This window comes from Chenopodium album, chromosome 23 (assembly GCF_948465745.1).
Source record: "Chenopodium album chromosome 23, dcCheAlbu1.1, whole genome shotgun sequence".
Taxonomy (NCBI): Eukaryota; Viridiplantae; Streptophyta; class Magnoliopsida; order Caryophyllales; family Amaranthaceae; genus Chenopodium; species Chenopodium album.
The window spans coordinates 9,574,024-9,588,182 of record NC_137856.1 but is presented as its reverse complement, the minus strand read 5'-3'; the positions used below and the strand labels follow the sequence as shown (position 1 = coordinate 9,588,182).

The 14,159-nt window shown below is 31.8% G+C and overlaps 1 protein-coding gene across 1 annotated transcript; it reads right to left on the bottom strand.

Annotated features, from left to right (window-relative positions):
* Positions 1-12,779: 12,779 nt before the first annotated feature.
* On the bottom strand, positions 12,780-13,709 carry LOC145607000 (uncharacterized). The gene is made up of 2 exons (XM_081662797.1): positions 13,541-13,709; positions 12,780-13,420 (listed from the first exon to the last, which is right to left on the bottom strand). The coding sequence occupies exons 1-2, from the start codon at positions 13,707-13,709 to the stop codon at positions 12,780-12,782; spliced, it is 810 nt and encodes a 269-aa protein (XP_081518923.1).
* Between the last annotated feature and the right edge of the window lie 450 nt (positions 13,710-14,159).

Sequence of the window (14,159 nt, the reverse complement as noted above, 5' to 3'; positions counted from 1 at the left end):
ATGGAAGTTTATGATATCAAAGAAGCCGTATACAACTATCCTTGAAGCAATCGCAAAAGCCGCCGAAGAAAAAACGCCGGTATATTTTAGCCTTTTAGGCAACATAGGATTATCTTCCTCTGCTTAATTTGTACTACGTATTTTAGATGTGGTCAAAAACACAAAATTTTTTAGCTTCTTTAAGAAGTATATTGCTAGGTTAATGGTGCATTATTCTAAAAGTTGATGTATTGCCTTGGATAACAGCAGCAGATGAATTGTATTCATTCATTTATACATAAAATGATGAAGATTGCCTAGAATTTCTGACGATGTCAATAGAAATTAAAAATTAATGTACTGATGAAGTTTGGGGTAGATGTTATTATCACAAAATATTAAGTCTAGACCTATGCAGTCATAGATTTCTAGGACTTGGAATGTTTTGAATTGAGTTTGGGCTCAATCTTTCAGTAATCAAGTACCAAACAAAAGTATTATGTGTTGAAACTGGTTCAAGTTTGATTTGGACCTTGTTTTTATGTGAAAGTGTATTCCCTCTGTCCAATTAGCACCCATATGTGAAAGTTGAAAGTCAAGTGCTGCTATTTGCATTATTATATATGACTACTTTTGTTGTAGTACATTAGTATGTGAAGGTCACAATTTTTGTGAGAAGATGAGGGGTTCCTGGTATCTTAACTTTTGAATTAGCTAAGGTACCTCTTAGCTAGATTACCAAATCATTGGTCTTAATAACTATAGTTTCCCCATCATCGTTACATTATCAGTTTAGTTTATTAAGGGTTTTTTCTAAGCTGGCTTATCAAACTATTGGTTTTAATTTTTGAAGCTATGAAATATATAATGAACGATTTGATGGTAAGATTTTATATTGTTACTATTCTTAAGCAAGAAGAATTTATTGTGATTTTGGGAACCTTATATTGAAATATTATGACTTTCTTGAAACAATAAAAATATAGGTTTGACATCTTTAATACATTTTGCTATAGTAATATATATTTTTTTTTTCCGAGGAAAAGCTATAACTTACATAGTAACAAAATAGGAATTTTTATCCAAGAATTTAACATTTTTGACTATCTTATAGAATATTTTTTTCCCTCTGCTACATTGTACGAAGTGTTTATCCAATGTAAAATATTTTGTTGTAAGATATTAGTATAGTAGCTTTTGCATTCTACTACATTATAATTTGTAAGATATTGATATTGCTGAGAAAAATCTACACTATCTTACATCTTTATCCAAGGAAAAGCTTTCTATATGGAAAATTGTTGTAACAAATGCTAGCTTGAAGTGAGTAAAAGGCCTTATAAGTCTTAATTGTATTAGAATGGACCGATGGAGTACTTAAGAAGTAGAGCTTACAACCTGTGTCTTCTTTCCTATATTGAGCTGGGCTGAAAGTTGTGATCAGGGTGCTTCTTCTTTCCTATACAGAATGTTAAGATGTAGCCTGTGACATGGGGATTTACAAAGGTGGAGTTAGTAATTCATAACAAAGTTTCTTAATTTGAATCTTTATGTTGAGTGAGGCAATCTAAGTCATTGTGTATGTATTTTTAGTTCGATACAAATGGAAATATACTTCAATTATACTATGTACATAGGAATAACATATAACTCAGACAATCAAAGACTTTACTGTCTATTGAAGTATTTGAACATGAAATTGTGGTTGCATCAATAATCCTTATTTTTTTTGGATTTGTGCTGTTAATTAATTTTTAAGTTGTGTTTGATGTTTATTTTAGAGCACCTGGAGGTATGTATTATCAACAAAATTTCTATAAATTAGTAATAAGAAATATTTAAGATGATTTAGTACTCTCTATAGTCTCCACTAATTTTGTTGGTAATTCCAGTGTCGGTGTACATGTGGGCTTCAAATAACATCCGTGGATTATGAGCTGTTGCTTTCAATATTTATGCTTTTCTGATTGTTGTAGGATTTTTTCTACTTTGTATTTTGGTTGAACACAATCATTGCTCACGGGGCATTAAAATAAATATTTTATTCTGAATATGTGGTTTTTTCTTTCTAGAATTATGTACAGAATTAGAAAGATGAGTTTGTTTACATTTAAGCTGACATTTTGAAGCACGGTAAAGTAAAAAATTTCAGGCATAAGATTTGATCGCGAGGCAAGGACAGCTAATTCTAATTGGTATTGCTGATTATGAGAATGATCATACTTCGTATTTTTGGTCTGCTGATTGCTTTGTTAAATTTCAGAGCAAAAGAGGAGGAGATCAAGTAGAACGAACAAGTTCAGGCTATTCACCCTCTTATGGAGTGTGCTGCAGATTATCAACTTAGAACGTGCAGCCTCACCATTCAAATGGGTTAAGTTCTATCTTTAAGAGTTCATCTTCTGAAGGAAATCCTGAAATTAAAGTTTCATCTGCTCTACACAAGGAGCCTTTTGAAAACTCTAGGGTTTATGTCCTGATTGTGCCATTATAGCTCATTTTAGGTTTTCTGCAATATATTGAAGCACACCTCATGACTCATGTTTATAGCTCTCTAAATCTCTTTACGTTCTTGTAGGCTCTTGCTTTGTTTACACCTGTGATCATGGGATCGCCATCAACTTGGCATTTGGAATCCTACCTCATGTTGACAATTTTGCCCACGTTGGAGGCTTTATATCAGGATTTCTATCGGATCTGTGTTACTTCTACGTCCTCGATATGGGTGGTTGGAGCATCACAAAATGCCGGAACATCCAAACATGAACGTGTGAAATTCAAATACATGTCGTATTTATTGGTGTTACTACTTCCTGCTCGGTAAGTCTTTTCACTAAAATAAAAGTCATGATGAATTATTTATTTAAAAACTTTTAATAATTGATGTAGATTTTTCCTTAGAGATCATACATCATGTAGTTATATACATATGCCCTGTTTATATTTTTTTGTAAACTTTTAATGTTAGTTACATGTACTTTATGCTTTCTTCTTGCTGACACTTAATAATAAATGACCTTTCAGGTGCATCCTATCAATTGGCATTAGCAAAGGAGTAAAATTTGCTTTTAGATTACTAATCATACACTTTAAAACATTAAATTACAAAACTTTGAAGCAAAAACTCAGCATAACCAACTTGATTACATACTGTGAAATTTTTGATGTTCCATAAAGGAGTGCCTTTTATGAGATGTTGTGATGTCTCTTTTTAGTATGAAATTTACTTATTATATATTGCCTTTTTGTTTTACCATTCTATTTAATATTCGTTGTTTTAGTAATTCTGTCTGTGTAGTGTACCACCCTTCCTTTAATAATATTATCATACTTTTGATTGGTTTAAATATCTAGAATATTTATTTCCGCGCATAAAAAATTATGGTGGTGGATAAACAAAAGAGTTATGATGAAGAGAGAAAAGATAAAGTACACTTGAAATTGAAACATGTTATAAAGTGTGCATATGAGGTTATGTAAAGGTTATGTAAAGGAGCTGATAATATTAGGTTATAGGAACATGATTGGCTTGAATGCTTGATGTATTAGTTTTTGGTTGGTAGGTGCACAACCCCTATTTTACTAAACTAATATAGTAGTGTTCTCTAGAAAGTAATGTAGCTTTTGGGTTGATTTATACTAATGTCACTGCAAGAAATGCAGGTCATGAAAATCCAATATTGGGTACGTGTTTTAAAATTTCCTTCAACTTAATAAGGTTTAAGAGTACTAACCCTTACCTCCCTTCATTGCAGATTTTCTTGTAAATTGTGACTGTACTAGAAATTGTTAGATTTTTTCACTTCTTTAATGTCTTTTTTTTTTTAATTTTTATTTTCTCAAGGCTTTAATTAGGTAAGTCATTATTATCTTTTTCATTGCATGTACTTGGATTAGTGAATGAAAATGAGAGATATTTTGACTTTGGTGTTGATTATTATGCTTATAGATTAATTTTTTATTTTATTTATTGCTAATTTGGGGTTCTGTTTTGGACTTTTGGTTTAATTTTAGTTGAATTCCTGAGCCGTATTGGGAGTATCTTCGACTTCAGTTAACAAGAAGCATGGGTGATTTTAATCATTGTTGTTGATGTGCCGTGTTGCTTCTTTAAATTGCTGTTGTTGAATTGTTATATTTTTTGGGTGTTGCTTGCTGCTTTTTTTTAATTCTTGCTTTAAACTGCCATTGTCGTTGTTGTTCCTAGCTTCCTGCTGTATATTGCTACTGATGTTCTTGCTGTGGAGTATTGTTGCTGCTAAATTGAAGACTATGGCAGCTCTCTCTAGCTTTAAAAACTTGGCAGTTGTTTTTTGAAAACAATGATTTAGGTTTTTTTTTTTTTAATTGATAATCAAATTTGTAATTTTCCCTAAGAGCAACAATGTACCCTCAATATATATTAATGAAATTTCAATTTATATTAATGAAATTTACATTAATGTTGCACATTATGCATTTGCATTAGCTACTCAAATTGTTGCAAATATAAGTTTTAAAACCATTAAGGTATTGATCGGTTAGCTTAAATTCATACGGATATTCAAAATTCCCGTGAATTTCATTTTAGACTTTTTGTTTTGTTGACCAAAAAAAAAATGGTGAAAATAAGAGCAATGACAATGTATGGGAATTTTGACCTTCCTCAAGACATGATAATTTACTTATCTAAAGTTAAATTCATTTCCTCTATTATCAACCAAACAAGTTTGATAAATTCCCATGAAGGAATTTAATTCATACAAATTGAAATTTCATATGAATTTTCATTTCCCTAATGATCCAATCGACAACTAAAATGAAGGAATACGGAGAAGACCAGAAAGAAACCGAAAGAGTGTGGGGAAATTTAAAAAGGTGGGAGAATACATATTAGGTTATAAATGTGAAAGGAGATGAAAGTACTTTTCAAATTTTTTTTAAAATGTTACTAATTTCGGTAACCGAATGTTACTACATCTCCATTTCTTTTTAGTTGCAATAAAGAGGTATTATTTGTGAAACATAAAAAAATTCATTTGTTGCAAATAAAAAGAAATGGTGATAGTATTAATTAATCAACGTTATTTCGTAACAATTATTAGAATATCAAATTGATAAGTAGCACCTGTCGAATAAAATTTTTAACCTAAGAGTTTTTTTAATATATACAAGTATATAAATTTTTTGTATGTATAATCATAATGGATAGTTTGAGAGAGTGAAAACAAGAGTACAACTATAATAGAATGAGATAGATATGTGAAACTAAATGAAGTATACATGTAAGTAGAAGTTAATTAATTTTTTTTTAAAAAAAAAAGAGAAAGAAAGAGGGTGAATTTTAACACTTATAATTATCATAAAACATATTAATTAAATCATAAAATACATGTCTCAAAAGAGTTTTACTTAATAATTTTTTGCGAAATTGGGGGGGGGGGGGGGGGGGCGTAGCGCGCGTACCCACAACTAGTTAATCCAAAATAAAACATTAAACAATACTTTTACGTCTCGACAGTCCAAATTAAAACCATAATAAAACATCACACCTAGTTCACCGAACTTGAAGACAAAACATAGTTCAACTAAAATTAAAACAAACATAGTTCAAACAAATTAAAATCACAAATAGTTCAACCAAATTTAATTCAGTGGTTCGTAGTTCAACTTCCTCAGTTGTTAGGGTTAGTCCCTTCTAAGTACCACCACTTGTGTTCGTCTTCCTCAAGTGCTAAGAACATATTGACAACCCCCTCAATTTCCATTTTTTTTACCTACATTCTCTCTGGTTAATTCATCTTCTTCATTTGAATTTATACTAATTTTGCAGTTTATTTTTCCCACGATTTTGATAATTGTTGTTGATCATCAATGGTTGATTCTTCCTCTACTAATTTTGATCGTGATTACGAAAGTGTGTTTCCATCTAGAGTTCGATTGATTGATTCGTTTGTTCATCAACAATGTGAGTAATTACAATCATAATTTTGTAATTTTTATCATTAATACTTTGTTGTGTTATAATGCTCTGTTTATTTAAACTTAATTTATGTATTATTATTCTTTTCGTTGCTTCAATTTTCCAATTTTGATTATGATTATGATGAACGTTTTTGGATTGTTCATACTTTAATTTGTTATGATTATTTCGTTGCTTCAATTTATTTCATTACTCTATGTTTGAGAATTGCGTGATTTTGCTTGTATGCTTTTAATTTTTTTATTTTTTTGATCATTTTTATATTTTAAATCAATCAATTATGTTTTATCATTTGTACTTATTAATTTTTTTATGTCATACATGATTATTTGTTTTTACCATTTTTTCTTGATAATATTATGTGTCAAAATTTTCCATATTGATCATGTGCAGTTTTGTTATTGAACATTTTATTTGTTAATTATTGTTCATTTTTGAAACTTGTTATGTTCATTTATAATTGTATATAAAAACTTTGTGCAGTGGGAAAAAAAGCTGATATTTCATATATTGCTAACGTGCGCAAAATATGTTTTTCATAGGTTTAGGGGGGCACTTTGGCCCTATGGGCCCAATTTGAGGTCAAAATTGACAAAAAATGATCGAAAATGCCTCGTTTTGCGTGTTCACACAAATCGAGGTTTTTTAAAACACGCAAAACGAGGCATTTCCGATCATTTTTTGTTAATTCTGACCTCAAATTGGGTCAATAGGGCTAAAGTGCCCCCAAAACCCCTAAAGAGCATGTGTTTGACACGAAAATCGAAGAATTTAAAAAATTCCGTTAGGTTTTTGACGACAGGTGGTAAAAAACAACTTTTAATGAAGTTAGATATAATATTTTCGAACATGCAATTTCATCAACAAATTATAAAATCTAGGGTTTAAACAAACAATTTTACTAAAATGAACAAACTACTTACTCTTTTCGTAAAGGTTGTTGCAATTGTTTAATTTCTTCTCGAATGTCAGACATTTCTACTTTTTTGAAGTAATTTCGGAGTTTTTGAAGCAATTTTGCTGTAGTTTGAAGCAGTTTTCATTCCAATTTTTTGGGTTTGATGAGAGAGAAAATCTAGAGAAATGAAGAAGAAGGTTTTAGAGAGAGAAAATGATTTGAAATAGAATTTTTTATTTAGAAAAATTTGTGTCAAACAACCCTAAAGATAGGGTCATTTGTGAACAACTACCCATTTTTTTTTATTTGTTTAGAACTACCCGTAAGTTTGGAAATGTTTGGGTAGCACTACCCACTAACGTTCTCCGTCCAATTAAAATGTTATGTTGGCCCAATTTTTCACTTTTATCAATTACAATGGCCAATTAATGCTAAAATAAGCAAAAATCCCAATTCAATTAAACCCCCAAACCTTAGAAATCAAAATCCCCAAATAATTTTACACTCATGAACCCTAAAATGAATTCTAATTAAAACCCTAATTAGGTTAATTAAGGTGAATTAAAACCTTTAAACAAACTCGGAGAGTTAATTGGGTGGCAAAAGTGAAAAAAGTGGGCTCCGATAACGTCTTAATTGGACGGAAAATGTTCATGGGTAGTGCTACCCAAACGTTTTCAAACTTGTGGGTAGTTCTAAACAAATAAAAAAAATGGGTAGTTGTTTACAAATGACCCTATCTTTAGGGTGGTTCTACACAAAATTTCCTTTTATTTATGTAGATATATATGTGGGGTAGGGTTATTTTACTGCAGTTAGTGGGTAGAAATAGTGGGTTAGTGGGGTGGGTAACACTCTAAACACATCGTTTAGAGGGGGTGTAGGTTGGGGTACCTACACTAGGGTCTAGTGTATACCGATTTAATTATACCTACATACTTATATTTGAATAACCCATTCCAAAACCCAAAACTTAAGCCCACATTTTTATAAGCCCAATTTAACCCTACACTCTACTCTATAAATACCCCATGAATCCCCAAAAATTTCCCACACAAAAAGGTTAGTCTTATTTTCTTCTCTTTTGTTTCATTAATTTGTGTAATTATAATTATTGATTTATGGGTTTTGATTTTAGTGTTTGAAATTAATTTAGTTAGTATCAAATTGTATTGTTGATGATTAAACTTTATAATTTCAGATTTAATAAATGTCATAATTTTCAGTTTTGTAAATTTTATAACCTAGGGTTTTTAATTATTGAAAATCATGATTTTAGGGTTTTCATGAACAATTGATTTAGGGCTTTTATAGTAATGATGTTTTGAAATTTTGGTGATTATAACTATTAATTAGTTTAACTTAATTCCAGATTATTTTGAACACGTAAATTCGTGTTTTAATTTTAGATTTCCATTCGTTAATATTAATCCTGTTTTAATCTCGATCACGTTCTAAACTCATCCGATTTTGATAAAAAAAAGTAGTGTTTTCCATGTGGAAACAACGTTTTAAGAAAATCTCACTCCTTTGGCAGTGAGCACCACCCTCTCGTGGCCAAATTCAGCCTCTAAATATGATTTTCGGGCAGTTTTTGGTTTTTAACGAAGGTTTTTTTTTATTGCTTTAAATTTTATCCTTGAGTTTAAAGGGTGAGAGATAAATTAATTTTTCTATGGATAATTCAGCCTCTAAAGATGTACTTTGATGAAGTTTTAAAGGGGTTTTTGATTAGTTTAAAATGCTGGAATCTTATTTAAAGTAGTATAATTGTGATTTTAATAAAAGGGTGTGATTACCTATTAAAAAGGAGTTTAATTAGGGGTTTTTAAATAATTTTCAGATTATTTTAAATAGTTTAAAGTGAGTTTAAGTTGCTGGAAATTGTGTATACAAGGGTAATTAATTTAGTATTATTATCCCTTTATGTAGGAGACTTGATTCGGGAATTGTTGTAGTGTTTTCGGCCACTTTAAGGGCTTTATTGAGGTACATTCGCGTACTTAGCATATTTTGATGATATAGAATCATGCTAGGCTTGATTTCAATCAATTACAAGTAGTATCATGCTAAGGTTTATGAATTGAATTGTGAATTATTGGTGTTGGTGATTGAATTGTGAAGCATGAATTATTTGTGATGGTTTATGGATTGGAAAATTATAATTTGGCATGATTATATGGACTACATTTTTATTTATGGTATGTTGGAGTGCATGTTTGATTAAACTACATGTTTAATTTGGCTTGGAATATTGGAAAGGAATTTTATTATGGTTCATATAATTTTTATTGATGCTTTAAGCATGAGGAAGGAGCTATATAAGTGTCTATGTACACGAGAAATAAATTGTATGTTGGTGCTTTTGTGCACTTAAGGTGTTTTTAACACTGAGGGATAGGATTTTTGGCGCTTTATGCGTTTAAGGTGTCTTTGACACTGAGGTAGAATTAAAAAGGGTTCAAAATTAAATAATATGTGGTCACTAATTATTCAAAAATTAAATTGGTATGTTTGGTTGATTGAATAGTTATTGTTGATTGATTTATTATGCTTTGAGAGTTATCACCAAGTCTAATAATATGTAAATAACGTAAAGTGAAAGAGATTACGCACCAAAACTCTTGGAACGTATATACCTTGAGTATGAACATATGGGGGGAGTTATGTGACTTTATTTTTTATCATAACTTCTAACAGAGTACAGGACGTTGTACATTCCTTTTTTTTATTATTATTATTATGCGCTGGAGTTCCGCCACCTATGCGTGGTTTTGTTGCTGGCACGGTTAGCTCCCGTGTCAGTTAACCTCAATTTATTTGGGGGAGGTAGAGTTGGAAACCCGTTCGATGCGTAATCAACGCTAAATGAATTATTTAGTGTCTAGTTAAAGTGTCTTGTTGATTGTTGTGTGTGCTTGTAAACAGGTGCATAGAGGTAAGTGTGTGTTGAGAGGTGAAAGCATGTTAGTGTATTTAATTACGCTTATGTACTCAGCTTTGCTGATTGTGTGTGTTTGTGTGTTTGGCCATGTCTTTATCTTGGCCCTATGATGACCCATTTTTAATGGAGAGTAGTGGGGACAAGTAGAGATAATCTTTTCAGGTGTTGAAGCACATTCATGATGGGGCATGAGTGAAGAGCGAATTATGCTAGTTTATATTAGTTGAGATGTGGTTTATTGCTTTCAAATATTATATTATGTTATGCTTATGAGACTAACGCAAAGGTTTTCGTATTTTAATTGGTTTTGATAAGGGCCTATAATGGTTCCAAGTTGTAGGTTGATCTTATTTGACTTCGTTTGACTTTGGTTTTAACTTTACTTTCGTTTGGTTGACTTTTAAGTTGACTCGTTTTGAATGGTTTTGAGTTAAGTCTTCTGTTGTGTGTCTTTGATAATTGCCTTAGCCATTCTCACGGTGGCGGCAATGTATTAGATATTCCTAAATCATATTTTAAAGAGTAAAATGGGTATTTTTAAAGGAAAGGAATTTCTAGGGTGTTACAGCCTCAATATATTAGTTCGCCCAAGGCCTCCAAAATTTCAGAAACGGCCCTGCTTAACACAAAATTCATGGTAAAACCTATAAAACCTATAATTTAACAAGTCTTAAATAACCATGAAGTATCTATCAACATAGAAACATTAGGTACTCAACATATTGTTAATAGAAATTAATCTAAAACAATAGCCTAACATTTACGTTCTCAATGAACAAATTAAAATTATACATATGTTCAAAATACCAACAAATTGGTTAAAAAAATCAATTAACATATTTCTAAGTACTAAGTTCAAACCACAAGTATAGAACAAAGAGATAGAAATAATCATACCATGTAATATCACACGTATATAACATGGATTATACTTTAGTCTATAAACTAATAACCATATAAAAGCTAAACATAATCAATATAAAGATTGGTTTAGAATGGACCTCACATAAATTAATTCAAGAAATGTGAATGAGAATTCTTGTAATACGCTCAAACATCCACTCCAAAATTGCAGCTCAAAGATGGTATCATAAATCCCAAATGTGAGCTACTATCAACGATCCGACTATGAAAATGAAGCCTTGTATGTCCCGAGCAAGCTCCTAAAGTTTCAGCCAAAATCAACCACGAATGACCTTTGATCGAGGGTCATCTTCAGGGCTGCTCCCAGAAAACGTGAACATAAACTTTTCCCAAAAATAGATTTTTCTTCACACCATAAAATCTTTCAATCAATACTCATTGAGTAGCCATTGAAATTAATAATTCGTTTTCATAATTGTCGTAAAATATGTGTTTCAACTTTCAAAGGCTAAAAAAATATAAGAACAATGTGTTTGTTTGATCAAAGGTAGGTTGGTGTGTCGTGACATTTCGTCACTGAATTTGAAAACGAATTCTGACGCAACCGGGGTGCACATGTACTGTATCGCCGATACGTTCCCTAAGGTTACACACCACAACCACCACTCTCAAAGGCACTTTTGGTTAGGGGCGGACCTTCAGTAGGACTGGCCCCTAGACCCTTGGTACAACACAAAAAAAAAAAAAAAAAAAAAAATCTAAATATATTAATAAAGCCCAAGTAAACTACTATATTACTTACTGCAATGTTGTTAGAGTATATAGACTACTAAGTGTTAACCTCACATTCCAAAATAATAAAAGAATATGTATATGTATGTATACATATATATGTATATATACATACATACATACACATACATACATATACATATGCATACATACATACATACATACATACATACATATACATACATATACATACATACATATACATACATACATACATATGCATACATATACATACATACATACATATGCATACATACATACATACATATGCATACATACATATGCATATATATATATATATATATATATATATATATATATATATATATATATATTCAATGAGAAGATTCTTAAAATGCGGATTTTTCACCAAATACCACTGAGTTTAAGCATAATTCACCGTATACCACCAAAAACTTTGTAATACACCTTGTACCACTAAGTTACCGTACATTAACACGAAATGCCTTTTTCCTTAACTGCCGTTAGTTTGCCGTTTGAGGGAATTTACCAATTCACGATATACCACTATTGTGAAAAGTTATTTCACCGTATACCATTATTTGAAAGTTATTTCACCGGTTACCCATTTTTTTTGTAATGGTAATATTTTTTTAAAAAAATAACCGTTGCACACTTGTAACGGCTACTTAGTTTATATAAATGTAGTGTTTGAGGGAGATACTTATCAAGTCACACTTCTAAAAGCTAGAGTTAAGATGTCCACACATTCGAGATCATCATCTTCCTCTTTCGATTTTTCATACGTAAAAGTGCCTAACAAAACTTGTTCTTGTGGTAGGAAGTTTGCAATAAGGAGCTCGGATTCGGCAAAAAATCCACAACGGTTGTACTATAAGTGTGATGTATGTGAGACATTCAGATGGTGTAAGGGTTATGTGGAGCAAAATGTCGTATCGGGTTACGATAATCAAAGTAGGGGAGGGATGGACACGCAAGTGTATGGAGGTGAGAGCGTGTTGAAGCAAGAGTTGAAGGAACTTAAAGAAAGAGTAGCAAGGCAGCAAAAGATAGTAGACGTAGCAATTAAAATAGGAGTACTTATGTTTTTGGTTATTGTATTTGTAGCCTTAAAATGATTATTGTAAACAAACTTTCATTGCTAAAAGTAATATGCAAGTTGAATTGGTAGCTGTTTATCTTCAAAAAATTTATGGCTACATGATTTTGCAATGGTTGTAGTACATTTTCTTTAAATGTAATAAACAAGTTTGTTGCAAACAACTAAGTACTTAACATTTTGTCCAAAAAAAACCTGACACAAGTTTGAAATGTGTTCCCCAATAAATTATACATAATTTATGGCAGCTTCAAGGATTTTAATTGTCATCCTTTCTCTTCCTCCCTCTTCCTTTGCCTTGCTGTGAAATGGATGCTGCATTTTCTGCTTTTTTTGCTGCTTCCTTTCTTGCCTTACAGATTTTTGCATTGTGTCCCAACTCCTTGCAAAGACTGCACTTGTTATTCTTATGCTTCTTTCCTTTTCTTGCTTCATGAGGTGCTCTCCTTCTCTGCTTAGCTGGTCTACCTGCTGCTCTTTTGACAGCTAGTGGTGCTATTTCAGGCACATCAAATGCTGGCCAGTGACTTGGATCTGACATGGGATGGATGTGGTCTCCACAAGTCAGTTTGTAAGCAGCTCCCTTGAAGTATGGTGACACATAATCTCTGGTTTGAAGTCTTTGGCTGTATATGACCCTTAGACCATGTCTGCATGGTATTCCTGACCCTTGCCACTTCCCACAACCACAGGTCATTGTCTGAAGTGTGACAGGGAACTTCACATGCCCATCCCTGACCTCAAACTCTCCACCACCAGCTGCTGTCACATGACACAACCTGGACTCCTCACTTCTTGTCTCCAAAACTCCCTTAGCATACTCTGTTAGCTCATTAGGATCCATATCAATTGCTTTGTCAAACCTAGAACCCATCCTTTTCATGCACCAATCCCTTACAGCTGGTTTAAGTCCAAATAAAAAAAAAAAAAAAAAAACCAAACCAACAGAAAGAAATCACAGACCATCAGAATATGGTGCTTACTGTTTAATCACAAAGAAATTAAAGGGGCAGATGTTACCTTCCAGTAAAGTCAGGACAGGCAAATCTTTGTTGTCCTTTGTACATGAGTTGAATGACTCGACAAAGTTTATTGTGTTATGATCACAACAAACTGTTCTGTCAAACTTGTACCTACTCCATTGCTCTTCAATAGCTGTAAGGTAATCAAATGCTGCTGCATCTATCATAATTCTTGATCTTTGACATTTCCTTGTCATACACATATGCATTGTATGCATTGGCTGCAATCCAAAAGAGTTTATGAAACTCTGTCCCACTCCACCCAGCTGTTTTGCAGTTAGAGTACACATGCTGACATCTTAACTCTAGCTTTTAGAAGTGTGACTTGATAAGTATCTCCCTCAAACACTACATTTATATAAACAAAGTAGCCGTTACAAGTGTGCAACGGTTATTTTTTAAAAAAATATTACCGTTACAAAAAAATGGGTAACTGGTGAAATAACTTTCAAATAATGGTATATGGTGAAATAACTTTTCACAATAGTAGTATATGGTGAATTGGTAAATTCCCTCAAACGGCAGACTAACGGCAGTTAAGGAAAAAGACATTTCGTGTTAATGTACAATAACTGAGTGATACAAGGTGTATTACAAAGTTTTTGGTGGTATACGGT

Excerpts from the sequence above, each read along its gene's own strand:
- LOC145607000 (XM_081662797.1), bottom strand. The coding sequence starts at position 13,709 with ATGATAGATGCAGCAGCATTTGATTACCTTACAGCTATTGAAGAGCAA. Across the intron at positions 13,421-13,540 it reads TGTCCTGACTTTACTGGAAG|CTGTAAGGGATTGGTGCATG; the intron begins GTAACATCTGCC and ends GACTTAAACCAG.